Source organism: Mytilus edulis, chromosome 2, assembly GCF_963676685.1.
Source record: "Mytilus edulis chromosome 2, xbMytEdul2.2, whole genome shotgun sequence".
NCBI lineage: Eukaryota > Metazoa > Mollusca > Bivalvia > Mytilida > Mytilidae > Mytilus > Mytilus edulis.
Genome location: NC_092345.1, coordinates 32,363,961 through 32,379,424, shown reverse-complemented (window position 1 = coordinate 32,379,424; position 15,464 = coordinate 32,363,961). Strand labels below are relative to the sequence as shown.

At 32.7% G+C, this 15,464-nt stretch overlaps 2 protein-coding genes across 4 annotated transcripts in view; one reads left to right on the top strand and one right to left on the bottom strand.

Annotated features, from left to right (window-relative positions):
* Positions 1-4,659: 4,659 nt before the first annotated feature.
* LOC139511982 (uncharacterized) overlaps positions 4,660-15,464 on the bottom strand; it is a 30,952-nt gene continuing 20,147 nt past the window's right edge. For all 3 annotated transcript variants that reach the window (XM_071299231.1, XM_071299228.1, XM_071299229.1), the window contains exon 3: positions 4,660-7,605. In XM_071299231.1, coding sequence (XP_071155332.1) covers positions 5,055-7,601 — 2,547 coding nt within the window. In that variant the 5' untranslated portion in view covers positions 7,602-7,605 and the 3' untranslated portion in view covers positions 4,660-5,054. The remainder of the gene's footprint in view (positions 7,606-15,464) is intronic.
* On the top strand, positions 11,510-13,264 carry LOC139510817 (probable basic-leucine zipper transcription factor E). Its single transcript, XM_071297350.1, has one exon. The coding sequence runs from the start codon at positions 11,510-11,512 to the stop codon at positions 13,262-13,264; it is 1,755 nt and encodes a 584-aa protein (XP_071153451.1).

The following is a 15,464-nucleotide window of genomic DNA, read 5'->3' as shown; positions in this document are numbered from 1 at the left end:
GCAAATTGAAAAGTCCTTTTTCAAAATATCAAACACATCATTAAACAAATCAGGGTTGTCCACCTGGGACAAGGACATCTTAAATATTATTTAGAATTTAGAATAAACAAACAATTGTAAAAAACATAACTTGGTACAAGCATTTCCTGAGGTACAAGACGGTTGATTAAACCTTGTTATATAGCTAGTCAAGCCTCTCACTTTAGTGACAGTCGTATAGATTGTTTTTCAAATTGACATTCGGTATTAAACTGATAAAATGACACCAATACTTGCTGACTTTTTTGTCCTCATAATTATTTATGCATAAAACTTTTTTAAAGTCAAATAGAAAAAGAATATCTTAATCCTTTCAATTTTAAATTTATGACGTTTAACAAATTATGTCAGTTTGTTTTGCTTTCACAATGTAGTCAATAAAATGGAATTATATGCGATATCGAGTTTTAGCAAGTTATTATATCGGGTTTAACCCACCTATTTCTACATAAGAAAATGTCTGTACCAAGTCACTTGACAGTTGTGTTCCATTCGTTTGGTATGGTACATCTTTTGATTTTACTATTTGATAAGGGACTTTCCGTTTTGGATTTTCCTGACAGTTCGGTATTTTTGTTATTTTCCTTTTCATATGATTTATGTTGTCTCTGTAAATCAGTAAACTATAATCGTTTTGTATAACTTAATAACCATAGTCCCTCTCGAACTGTCCCCAGTTAAAGATTTTAAATTATCGTAGACAGACTAAACAATGTTAAGGAAAATTCTACGACATTTTGTTAAATGTATACACTACAGAAAAGGTTAGATTCACTTCATTGCAATTTCGCAAGACTAAGAACCAGTGTGTGCATTAGCAAAATAGCAACACACTAATATTGTTCTTGATAACAATAAAATAAGGATATCAAGTTGGAGGTTGGACTTTGACAATTCGATAAAGGAAATGAGAAGGACTCACGAAGAACACCTGTCATCCAAACCTGCATTGAATTGGTTTCTGTGTTCACAGCCAGACGAAATTAATTGGCAATATTACTTAGGAAACAGGTGCATTTTCAAAAGACAGACCAGATTCTGTCAAATGATCAATAATTCATTGTTCATAGACTTTAATACATAGAGAATAATACATGGCAAAATCCGTATCATATGCCGTATCAACCCGAGATACCAATATCAGCTAGAGGGCCTTAGGCCCAAAGGATGATATTGGTCGAGGGTGATACGGCGTGTGATATGGATTTTGCCATGTATTATTCTGTTTATCATATATTTTTTAAAACCAAATTAAAATTGTAAAAAATGCATTTGTGCAGAAACAAACTTCACGAAAATTATGACCAAATAAACAATAAAACTTCAGATATTTCTACATCTTATTGTACTACTTTATATAAAAATCGCTCGTCAAGTTACTGGGTTATAATTATTTGGAAAAAAATCGATTTTAGTTGAAATGATAGGACTTTTTTTTTTTAATAGAAATCATTTTTTTTCCTAAGCCTGAAAATGCAGCAACTGGACGTCAAAGGTCAAACGTTGACGTTATTCTTATTATGACGTCACGCCAGGTATGCGATACAGGGTACGTGATACAGACTGAAAAAAAAGAACCTTTATTAGATATATTATAATAGTTATCAAAAGTACCAGGATTATAATTTAGTACGCCAGACGCGCGTTTCGTCTACATAAGACTCATCAGTGACGCTCATATCAAAATAGTTATAAAGCCAAACAAGTACAAGGTTAAAGAGCATTGAGGATTCAAAATTCCAAAAAGTTGTGCCAAATACGGCTAAGGTAATCTATTCCTGGGACAAGAAAATCCTTAGTTTTACGAAAAATTCAAAGTTTTGTATCAGGAAATTTATAAAAATGACCACATAATTGATATTCATGTCAACCTCGAAGTGCTGACTACTGGACTGGTGATACCCTCGGGGACGAAACGTCCACCAGCAGTGGCATCGACCCAGTGGTGTAAATAGTTATCAAAAGTACCAGGATTATAAAATTGCTGTATTTTGTACTAAATATATATGATAAAGTTTTATAATCCATTTTTTCCTAATCTAAAAAGATAATTATATTCACATACATGTACTAGTAATCTGGTGTGAGGGTGCAACTATGGGAATATGAATGTCATCTATGAAAATATGATTCCTCTGACGTATTTCTTTAACTGACTAATTTTTTTTTACACTTCCACATCGACTTAAAATAACAGATTTGATTAAAGTGTGCAACCAAGATGTATGGAAGCCACACCCCTTGGTGTGAAAATGTATTGAAGTATTCAAGAAAAAAGGTCAATCTGACCAAAAAAAGTATCGATAGAAAACATCAATCTGTGTAGATCATATTTTGTTGAACAATTTCATTATCAAACAAACTAAACATTCCTTAAAAAGTATGCAAAAAAAGAGATAAACAATTTCATTCAAAGACGACAACTCCTAAAAGGAGTCGTTTAAACATGTTTACCCTTTGAATTATTTGTAGATCTATATTATTGTTCAAGCAAGTTTTACTATTCAAAGCTCCCCTTGTTCTGTAACATTTTTCAAGATAAATACCAAAATACTGCAGAATTGACTAAAACATTTCAGGGAGAATAACTCCCAATTATTGCGGATCTTTCTACATATGTCATATTTGCTTCTGAAGAGTTTAAGATATCGGCCAAACATGATTCTTCATGAGCAATAACTCCAAAACGGGTTGTAAGCTGGATATGGACCTTAACTTTAATAATAATATTTTCGAAAGATTTTTTCTAACTACCTGGATTTTTAAGGTATCTTTTTTTTCGAATATGTTCAACAACGGCGGGCACGGTTCTTGACTGACTCGACTAAAATAACACGAACTCTATATAAGATAACCTTAGGATCATTCAAACTTGACTTATTATTACATGTGGAGCAGGATCTGCTTACCCTTCCAGTAGTGTTTTATGATGTTTCTTGTGTACTATTATTTGTCTTTTTCATTTTAAGCCATGGCGTTGCCAGTTTGTTTTCGATTTATGAAGTTGACTGTTCCTCTGGTATCTTTCGCCCCTCCTTGAATTAAATAGCTAAAGTTCTTTAAAAGTAAACAGACGAAGACCGGAAGGACGGAAGACTGTCGCAATGAGATGGCAACAGCTCAAATGACCTATTAAGCCTGTTAATCTGATAAGCATAACTATTTCAAAAGGTCTTACAAAATTGTTTCATTAATTTAAAAATCAACTAGGTGCCGAATCACTAGTTACCGGCCAAATACCATTGGGGATAAACAGTCCATCAGTACTGTGCACCATGTCGTAATAATGTTATCGTATTATACCCACTTCAGTGCGCAACATTGCCCAAATGTAACAATAGATAGCTTAACCTTAGATTTATCCCACTTCCTCCACTATAGTTGTTCACAATCCAATGCAGTGTATACTGGTGTCACAACCCCATGGCCGGTAAACAATGCTTCAGTATTGGTATGAAAATACGGATTTTGTGCTATCAAATGTTGCTGTTACAAAATTTGGGAATTTATTTTGAAATTTTCAATTAGAACAGTTCAATCTAACCTTTTTCTACATTTGACAATGCCTGTACCAAGTCAGGAATAGGACAGTTGTTGTCCATTCGTTTTATGTGTTTTATCATTTGATTTTACCATTTGATTAGGAACTTTCCGTTTTGAATTTTCCACGGAGTTCATTTTTTTTGTGTGTGATTTTACTTTTTTTATTTACATAATTTACATTTTTCTCCCTCGTGTAACGCTCTGACTGCTTACCTGACTATGGGATTCATTAAAAAGCTCTTCATTTTCTATAAGCTTTGGATTTTCTATTTTTTTTTTTTTTTTTTTTTTTTTGCCTCTAGCATCACTGAGAAGATATTCATTTGTTAAAATCCGCATTTGGTACAGACAAATTTTGTACCGTTTATATTATACGAGAGATGTTCGTGTTTTTAAGCAGTGCAATTGATTTTATTTCTTCTGTATTTCAATGCGATGTATGTACCTGGCTATTTGAATATAATTCAAATAGTATATTCACAAGGGACTATTAATTAGTATGGTTGTCATCCTACATACTGTTTCCATATTTATCTAATCGAATAGGGATAGGTCAAACAATTTAAAGACAGGAAAATCAATCACTCATCTCTACATCCATAATGATTAAATAACTTATAATTAAAAGGCGTCCGAGTTTCTTATTTTACAATAAAAGATAACATTATTATCTCGGCAAAAGGATAAAGGTAAATTATAAGGAACTGAAACAAACTGTCAAGGAAGAAAATAAATAGTGTCAACGTGTTGCTCATTGTCATTTAGAACCAGATAAGTGAAAGCTCTTGTTTGATTACATGGATTATAACAACGTGTTTAAGACCGTACTTTGATCTATAATGGTTTACTTTTACAAATTGTGACTTCAATGGAGAGTTGTCTCATTGGCAATCATACCACATCATCGTATATCTATATGAGGGAAGCTAAGATCATCCGTATGATTACACATATATTAAAGGAAACCATCATATCCAATAGTTTACGGTCTGTTTCCAACCAAAATCTTTTATTTCAAATAGGTTACGTCTAAGATTTTTGTTAAAATAGTGGCGTCAAAAATGCAATACAACTGTGTTTTGTTCTTCCTCAAACAGTTTTAATTTTCATTAACAATTAGAAGCTGCGTGTTCAATCATGATAAAAAAAAAGAAGACATCACTTAATTCCGTTGAAAGCAAACTTGAAATGGTGCCATCAGAATTAGAAAAAAAGAAATCATTCAGCACTATGTAAAATATTAAATAAAAATTAAAAAAAGCAATTGATGTGGTATAAAATGAGGACTTCAAGTTAAAAGATAGACAAACAAACCTATTATGTATTCATGGATTTTTATAGCCACCGGCCTCTTTCATTCATGGCAACAAACACAATGCATCGAGGCATACATTTATAGGTAACACAGTCTTATTAATATTATCATATAAAATGAATATAAATTTCACTTGGACCGTTTTCTTATATCGTTTCTACGAATTGTGGTCATTGATTTCGTGTCTCGATGGCATATTTTTTCGCATGGTTTCAACCTGCACTTGATGTTCTCGAAGCTTTTCTTTGAGTTTACGGATTCTTTCACTTGTCTCACTTTCAGAAGCGGGTACGTGAACGCCCACTTCGGGTACTAATACCTTCGTTTTATTAGACTGTCTTTCTGATTGAGCACTTTGGGTTTCGTCATCACTCTCTGTTTCACTGCCATCATCAGGAACTCCTTTGAAAGATGATGCTGCCTTTTCATAATCTTTGATATTATTCGGTTCATTCTTTATAGCAGGTCTTGCAGGATTAGAAACTGTACTAGCCGGTTCTGTCTTTATAGTAATTCCTGGTGACGTAGATATACTAGATCTGACGTCTTTTAAAACAGAAGTAACCACTGGAGGCTGTCCGTTTGCTGCCTGAGAAGTGTTTGTTATAATGAATGTAGGAAATGGTTGTCCACTGTTAGGGGCAGTACTTCTACCAAACGGATATAAAATCGTCTGTCCTGATGGACCAACTGTTGTGGCTATGTTCGATAATAAAGGAGCTGTTACTGGTCTTAATATCGTATTCGGCAAAATCGTTGGTCTTGTGGCGGACTCTAACACATTGGCAAGAAGTGGCATTCTTTGAGTACCTTGTATATTTTGTGATGATGAAACGGAAGTGGTTTGTAATATTTGAGTAGTGCTCTGCTTTTGAATCAACACTTTATTTACAATTGGCTGCGTTTGAACATTTTGACCCTGTGATGACGCAATTAAAACAGAGTTCGAAGATTGTACTGATTGTGGCTGAGAAATGGTGTTTTCTTGTTTTGTTCCTGCTATATTCATCATAAATGTTTTTGGATTGTTAGATGCAGAAACTGTTTGTTTATTAAGAGCAATTGAAGAACCAGGTCGAGTTGCGGCAATGTCCATCACAAAGGCTTTAGGTACAACACTTTCTCCGTTAGTAGGAATCAAAACTACTTTATCTCCTACTATAAGCTGAAAAAATTTCTTAGTATTTTCCATTTTTGCAAGTTCTCCTATTGCAGATGTTAATTTTGTGTTTGTTGATGTTTTCTGTTGTGTGGTCTTTGGTATTTGTAAAGCAGTCCCTAAAGATGGAATCCCTTTACTACTAATAACCTGTGTTTTCTCTGTGTGCTTGTCTGCAAACTGATTTGCCGTTTGTATAATGTAAGACATTGTATCTGACGATACTGTTGAGTGTTTATTGTTTGGTAACATTGTCACATGAACTTTATTTCTGTCGTGATCAATGGTGCTATTTTGTTCCTCAAGTTTGTTTTGCGATGTTGAGTTATCTGAATCCTTGTTATTCGATTTGTTATTCGATATCTGTTTGTAAGGATCTTCTTTTTTATATTTAATAGTTCCAGTAAGATAGTCCTTTTCAAACTGTTGATTTGGTTTCCGCATTCGCCCTGTTAAACTACACGGAACTCTGTTATCAGCTGATGGGCTGTGATCTCGACTGCTTTGTTCATTTCTAACTATTTGATCAAGCTTTGATGGTTTCTTCAAATTACTTTGGCCGTCTGATTTTTTATGAATTGAAGTACGGCTTTCACTTGAAGCTATTTCATAAGGCTTCAATTGTGGTGGTAAACCATCCGGGCTACTTGGAGATGACATATATTTAGATGAATGAATATTTAATAACTGTCCACCATATGGTTCTAAATGCGGTGGTGAAGGATCAGCCACGTTAGTTTTCTTTTTACTCTTAGGCTTAGGTTTGGATTTTCTACTCTTTTTAGAATTTTCTAAGTCAATTTGTTCTTGAGTGCGAAGCTTCTTTTTAGTTCTAGCGGTCTGTGGGCGGCTACGTTTTTTAACTTCAGATTCAGATACAGTATGAGAAATTTTCGCTTTCCAATCTACTAGCACTGAGGTGTCGTTTATATTCACTTTTAATGTTGGTGGCAAAATGCTAACCATCTTGATATCTTCTGTTCCGGATTTTTCTACTACTTCTGGAATACACTTCTCGGCGACCGACATTACAAGGTCATGGTCAATCTGACAAGTAACTGAATCTTGCTTTATAGTCCTTCTAGATATTGACTTTTGGAATTCACGTATTTCTGTCGCCTTGAACAAAAAATCGGATGACATTAAAGAATTTGGTTTTCGTTTCCTAGATGGCCGCCTATCTACTTGATTCGTTCGATCTGTTATATTCTCTTCGGTATTTGATGACTGTTGTTCATTTTCGACAGCGGGTTCTTGCTTTACGATAGCATTGTTACAAGCTTCTGTAAGTGTGTTCCGAATATCTTTCTCAATAAAGTTTTTTACTCGTACTGAACATTTTTTAACAGGAACAGGACTGCTGCTAAGAAAATTTTGAAGATATATATCATCGTCATGTGCTTTTTGCTGTGTTTGTGAACGTTTGTCTTGTATGTTGGTGTCGTCGTTTTCGGGTATTATTTTTTCTTGGTCATCTGCCAAAGAGAAAACTGCACCAATCACGAAACCCGCGGACGAATCATCTGTTCCATTAAAGCAAGCCATTCAGCTGAAACAGTAAATAAACTTATTGAGTAAGTTGAATGGGGGTATACACATGTTATTATTATCATGGAAAGAAATATACAATTACAATTTACTTGCAATTCGTTGGTTTTAAGGATAGTATTTGTGTAAAAAAATATGAAAACCTTTCAACATAGCTCATGTCCTATTTGTGCGCATAAATTACGGATTTTGTTTTAAAATGGTCTTGTATGGGCAAGCCATACATTTACTTTGCTGCAGCCGTGAACAAGACAAACAGAAATGCAGTAAGTTGCATTTAGAGCACGATAAAGAAGCAATCGAAAAAGCTTGTCACATTTGAATATAACGTCGAAAATAATGTCTTTTGTTGAATCTAACGGTAACACTCGTATGCTTGGTAGCGACCTCGGAGTGACTTTTGTTTATAATTTTCTAAATCCCTTTTGATAACGCTCATACTTCGTATAAATACTAGAGACTCCAAGTGGGATGAATCGCTCAACTATTGAAAGTATGACATACATGTATTCATATTGATAGTAATACAATAGTGTATACGCTGGAATGTATAATTTGCTTTGCTGATTATGATTGCATATAATGTAGAAAGTCCTCAAGATTAAGGTTTACTTCACGTCACGTAACAGAACCAAGATTTAAGGTCAAATGAGACAAACCTGACAGACACCCTACCATCAGTCAATACACGTATTATAGCTGACATATTGCTTAGAGTATCCGTGAAACCTCAAGCACTTAACATTTACCATTGAACCATGAAAATGGGTTTAAGATGAGATGAGACCTAATAGATAGACATGCTCACCTTACATCGTACAATCATTTCATAAACCAAAGAGTTTTTGCAAGTACAGTTGACCTAGAACTGATAGAACCCGAAAAACGCATCTGATTGTAAAAACATTACATTAACCAATGAACCATACAATTGAGGTCAAACACAGATAAACCCTGCAAAATGGCCATGATAACCTTACAATTACTTTATACCTCAATAAAGATGTGTACACAAAACACGGGTGTTCCACTGGCACTATCCTTTCTATGTTCATTGGATCGTGAAAAAGGGGGTCAAAACTCTAATTTGGCATTAAAATGAGAAAGGTCATAGCCTAGGGAACATGTGTACTAAGTTTCAAGTTGATTGGACTTCAATTCACCAAAAACTATCTTGACCAAAACTTTAACCGAAAAACTTAAACCTGAAGCGGGACAGACGAACGCAAGAACGAACGAACGCACAGACCGAAAAACATAATGCACCTAAAAGGGGCATAAAACATTTTACCCAAGTTTTATGATTTGTGAAAGAACATTATTATTACTCAATAATGGTAAAAGTGACGCTACTAAAATGTGTACTTGATTTGAGTTTTGTGGTAGTTTGTGGTAGTAAGTACTATATTTAAGTATCATAACATTTGGATGAAGTAAACTTCAGTTAGAGAACGGTAACGAAAAATTCAGCATTTTTTTCAATTTATGAAGGGTATACCTCTAGAACGGTAAAAGTGACGCACCAAAATTCAAATTTGATTTCTGCTTTGTGGAAATTTTTTGTATAGGATTCATAAAGTTTGATTGAAGCACATTAAAGTTAGGGAATGGTAACGATAAATTCAGCAATTTTTCTATTTGTTAAGGGGCATAACTCTAGAATGGTAATATTAAGGGCACTGTAATTCAAATTTTATTTGTGATTTGTGGTAATTAGCATTGTGTATAAGTTTTATAACATTTGGTAGATGCAAACTTAAGTTAGTGAATGGAAACGAAAAATTAAGCAATTTTTTCATTTGTAAAGGGGCATAACCCTAGAATGGTAAAAGAGATACCACCATAATTCAAAGGTGATCTGCGTTTCGTTGTAATAGGCATTGTGTAAAAGTTTAATAACAATTTGTTGAGGTAAAATTAGAGTAAGGAAACCAATTTCGGGACGTACAGACGTACAAGTATTAAACTTAATGTCCCTACCCCCGTTACGGCGGGGCCATAAAACACATTAACAGAATGGTCATTTCCCTCGTATACCAACTACACCAGGGACTGAGTTGTAACTTTGTTTTAATATAATTAAAATTTAAATATATAAAAGAAAATTTATAAATATGCTAAAACAAAATGTTGAAAAACAAAAAAACAAAAACATACGACAGTGTAAGAGTAATTAATAATACATTCTACATTCAAATTAAATAGGATAACATTATTCCTTTTTAAAAGAAAGACGAAAAATACCAAATGGACATTCAACTAAAAAAAGACGAAAATAAACTGATAAAGCCACAACAGAAAGGGTCAAACAACAGTATACAAAACACAACATAGAAAACTAAAGACTGAGCAATGAATCCCAATAAAACCCGGTATGATATCAGGTACCATCAGGTTAACGTAGCGTAGAAGAAAAAAGCATGTACGAAGTTACGTATTTAAATCTAATTTTCCATACCACGCAAGTAAACAGAAACAATTATGTACAAGTATAATTTTTTGCGGAAGCATCATATTTGTCATTTTGGGACCTTTACAGCTCTTCTATGAAAGCAAACCTTTGATCAACTTGCTTGCTATGTTTGCTTGGATGTTTGCAAACAATTATGGTAGGCGGAGTTTAAGTCTATTTTATATATACTGGGATTTGATTGGACAAAAAAAATGATATGAAATGAAGTTAATGTTTATTGTCCATCAAATTCCAGTATATAGTATCAAAATACATGGTTAGATTCATCATATCAAGGAACCCCAAGAGTTCAATTTTATATGAAATCAAACAAAGTTTAATTTTGGACCCTTTGGACCTCAATGTGGACCAATTTAAAAAATAGCCCCAAAATCAAAACCAGGTGCTCCGCAGGGCGCAGCTTTATACGACCGCAGAGGTCGAACCCTGAACAGTTGGGGCAAGTATGGACAAAACATTCAAGCGTGATACAGCTCTGAATTTGGATTGTGATCAAATTTTTGACATTACATGGGTTTTTTTACACAAAACAAATGTCAAGATTTTACAAATCAATTAAAGATTTCTTCTTATTTAAATCTAAAATTAAATAGTTGACACAGCATAGGTTTCTGACACAGAATGAATGTGGTCTAATGAACTTAAAAGTTTTTTTTTGCCTTTGAGCAATTCACTATGCTGTTGAATATTAATCCTCTCAAAAAAATGTTTGAAGAAATTTTCTTTTTATTTATGAAATCTGAAATGAGAAAAATTTAACCCCCCCCCCCTTTTTCACATCCCCGTTTCCCTTTTTCCAAAACTGATATCAATTCAAATTTCTAATGGAGTTTGCAACAATAACTACTCTTTTAAATACATCATAAAATATTAAAATGTAAAATAAAGTGCTTGTTATCACTGAATGGAAGAACTTCCGGTTAGCATGGCGGCGCCCATGTGTTTTCAAGAACAAGTATAAATTAACCAAATTGTGGCCTGAAAACTGAAAGAATGAACTTTTAAACATATCAAATAGTGAAATGTAAGGAACATATTACAAATAGAACTATCAAAATAAAAGTAGAATTGCGGATTAAGCGCAAAACATGCCAAGTCCAAAAGCGCTCCACAACACGAGGCTTAAAACGGGCACCATGCCCTTTCAATATACTCCTGGATCAAACCAAGGAAGTTTTTCCTTAACAAATGACTCCATATTTCTTTGGAGAAGAGCATTGATCGTTAGATATATCACAATAAATGGAACTGACCCGAGTTCAAGAATTGTATGGAATGACTATGACCGTAGATCGCAAATCCTTCAAATTTCTGATGAAAAAAACAAATTTACAAATAAACAACCAAAGATTTATTTAAATCAACTGTATCAGTTAGTGTTGGGAAACAAAAACAGTTTGTAGTTACATTATTTTACACAACAAAAACTGGAATGGTTCAGGGTCAGGCCTCCAATACCTGGCTACAGTCAGAGTTCAAGTCCATCAGTGAAGTGATTAACACTATTATAGAATTACAAAAGAAAGAAAATAACAATTATGATGTAGATAAACTTTTTGGTGAAATACAGTCAAACATGTGCATACTAAATCAAATTCCGAAAAGGGACGAAACGAAAAGGGACGAGAGTGAAGAAACACAGGTAAACAAAAACAATAACAACTCACAGTCAGATCAGCTGGTAACATCGAATAAGCCTCATGAGAATATCAACAATAAGAATATGAAACAAGGTGAGGAATTGTTACTTTCTAATCATGAACATGATGATCAATCTATGATATGCCAACTACAGAAACAAAAGGCAGATATCTCAAATCTTACAAAAACAATTCATGATCTAGAAAAGGAATTGGTGGAAAAAGATGTAAAATTAGACTTATTTATAAGTGCATGTCAAGAACTTAAATCAAGGGTAGACAAAATGGAAAAAGAAAAGATTGATGAAGATAAAATGTGTATGCGAATGAATATTATTAAAGAGAAAATAAAACATGAAATAAATGAACAAATTCAAGTAAAATCTACACAATTAGAGCAACAAAACAGACAATTAGCTTTAGATGTGCGTCAAGAAAACAACATCAATAACGCAAAAAACATAGAGAAATTAAATGGAATTAAAATTGAAATGAAAGAGATGTGGGAAAAATCAAAGGAAAAATCTGAAAACTCCACTAGTGATAAAAATATTACTGAAACTCAACAATTGATAGCAGATCAAGCTGATCATGTAGCTACATGTACTAGAAACTCCAACAACAAACCTTTGACCAACATTGGTAGCAAAACTAATGACGAAAACAACAACATTAACAAAAATACGAAAAATTCCAACACAGCTTCAAATAGCAGCTCAACAGAACAAATCAAAAATGAAATGAAAGACATTACAGATGTATGGATTATAGGATCGTCGATCATTAAAGACTTAGATGCAAAAAGAATGTATCAATACAAAAGAGTAAAAGTAACTACTTTACATGACAAGACAGTTTATGGTGCAACTAAATTCATAGCATCAGGCAAGGTAAAAGCCAAAAATATTGTATTCCAGATTGGATCAAATGACATTGAAGAACGACAGGCAGACCAAGTCATTATGGAGATAGAAAATCTTATACAACAAACTAAAGAATGTGTACCTGAAGCTACTATAACCTTTGGGGAATGCCTACCAAGAATATACAGGGACAAAGTACATACTAAAGAGTTCAATGAACGTGGACACATTCTAAATTTAGAATTGTCTGAACTGTGTAAAGAAACAAATTGTCATTTCATAAAATATGATTATATTAGTCCAGATCATTTTAGAGATGGCATACATCTTAAAGGTTATGGTATTGCAATACTTGTTAGTTGTATGAAAAGGGTAATTAATCCTTTAATAGGTGTAAAATCAGGAGATAGAAGAGATCAGAATACACATGCATCTGATTATAAAAAAGTATCAAATTATGGTCAGAAAGGTGTACAATATATGCAAAAAAATTATCAGTCAAACACTGGTAATTATATGAAAAAAGATCAATTTAATAATTACTATGGTCAAAATCAAAACATGTTTTCACAAAGTAATCATTCTAATAACTATAGGAAAGATCAAGTTGAGGGTAATGGAAACAGAGATAGAATGCTCGAAATGATGGAATATATGCTCCAAGAAATGAGTAATATGAGGTAAAAAGCACAAAAAAATAAGTAATATCAAATGTACATGTAGGTACACTTTAGAATTTGCATTTTAGAATGTAAATATTCAAGTTTTGATAAAAAATTTTAGTCAAAATAATAAAATGGATCAACTAGTATTATCACAACAATAAGATGATAAAAAAAAAACCAATATTTTCTTTTGCATGTAATGAGATAAAAAATGCTTATTTTGAATATACATTGTAAATGCATGTAAGTGATGGGTGTTTCAGAAAAAACATATTGGTGTCATGATGAAAGGTAGAAATATCTGTATGTATATTTTTTGAGGTGATTTATTATGTTAAAGTTAGTTTTACAGAATACTTGTAAGATTCAGTTAATTTTTAGTTATACAGAACACTTGTAATATTCATTTTAACAATGAAAAGAGTTATTTCCCTTAGACTGTTGTATTTTTAGCAGTCATGGATAATAGTAAAAAAAATTAATGTATTTTGGAACTATGATTATTGTTTAATCTATCATGTTTATAGAAACATTAACCAAACTGTGTAATTATAATAGAAGGTTTTCAGGCTAACAAAAAGGTTTATTATACAATTGACAATAGCAAATATTAACCAGGTGCTCCGCAGGGCGCAGCTTTATACGACCGCAGAGGTCGAACCCTGAACAGTTGGGGCAAGTATGGACAAAACATTCAAGCATGATACAGCTCTGAATTTGGATTGTGATCAAATTTTTGACATTACATGGGTTTTTTTTACACAAAACAAATGCCAAGATTTTACAAATCAATTAAAGATTTCTTCTTCAAACTTTTTAAATCTAAAATTAAATAGTTGACACAGCATAGGTTTCTGACACAGAATGAATGTGGTCTAATGAACTTAAAAGGTTTTTTTTGCCTTTGAGCAAATCACTATGCTGTTGAATATTAATCCTCTCAAAAAAATGTTTGAAGAAATTTTCTTTTTATTTATGAAATCTGAAATGAGAAAAATTTAACCCCCCCCCTTTTTTTTCACATCCCCGTTTCCCTTTTTCAAAACTGATATCAATTCAAATTTCTAATGGAGTTTGCAACAATAACTACTCATTTAAATACATCATAAAATATTAAGATGTAAAAAAACTGCTTGTTATCACTGAATGGTAAAGATTATTTAAATTTATCAGTTGGTAGTAAAAAGTGTATATACATTGTATATTGTATATAACAAAGATTTAAGTTGATTCTGGACAAAGAAAGATAACTCCAATTAAAAAAAATTCTTGCTATTGCACAATATGTGCAATAGGATATTTCTTGCTTACTATTCTGGACAAAGAAAGATAACTCTAATTAAAAAAAAATTTGCTATTTCACAATATTGTGCAATTAGATATTTCTTGCCATTGCACAATACTGTGCAATTGAAAAGACTTGCTATTGCACAATACTTAATATAATAATTTTAGATCCTGATTTGGACCAACTTGAAAACTGGGCCCATAATCAAAAATCTAAGTACATGTTTAGATTCAGCATATCAAAGAGGCCCAAGAATTCAATTTTTGTTAAAATCAAACTTAGTTTAATTTTGGACCCTTTGGACTTTAATGTAGAATTTGAAATTTGAAAACAGGACCAAAAATGAAGAATCTACATACACAGTTAGATTTGGCATATCAAAGAACCCCAAGGATTCAATTTTTGATGAAATCAAACAAAGTTTAATTTTGGACCCTTTGGACCTTAATGTAGACCAATTTGAAAACTGGACCAAAAAACTTCAATAATCAAGAATCTAAGTACATTTTTAGATTCAACATATCAAAGAACCCAACCGATTCATTTTTTGTCAAAATCAAACTAAGTTTAATTTTGGACCCTTTGGACCTTAATGTAGACCAATTTGAAAACGGGACCAAAAGTTGAGAATCTACATATACAGTTAGATTCGGCATATCAAAGAACCCCAATTATTCAATTTTGATGAAATCAAACAAAGTTTAATTTTGGACCCTTTGGGCCCCTTTTTCCTAAACTGTTGGGACCAAAACTCCCAAAATCAATACCAACCTTCCTTTTATGGTCATAAGCCTTGTGTTTAAATTTCATAGATTTGTATTTACTTATACTAACATTATAGTGCGAAAACCAAGAAAAATGCTTATTTGGGTCCCTTTTTGGCCCCTAATTCCTAAACTGTTGGGTCCTAAACTCCCAAAATCAATACCAA

Coding starts and splice junctions, on each gene's coding strand:
- LOC139510817 (XM_071297350.1), top strand. CDS start 11,510: ATGGTTCAGGGTCAGGCCTCCAATACCTGGCTACAGTCAGAGTTCAAG.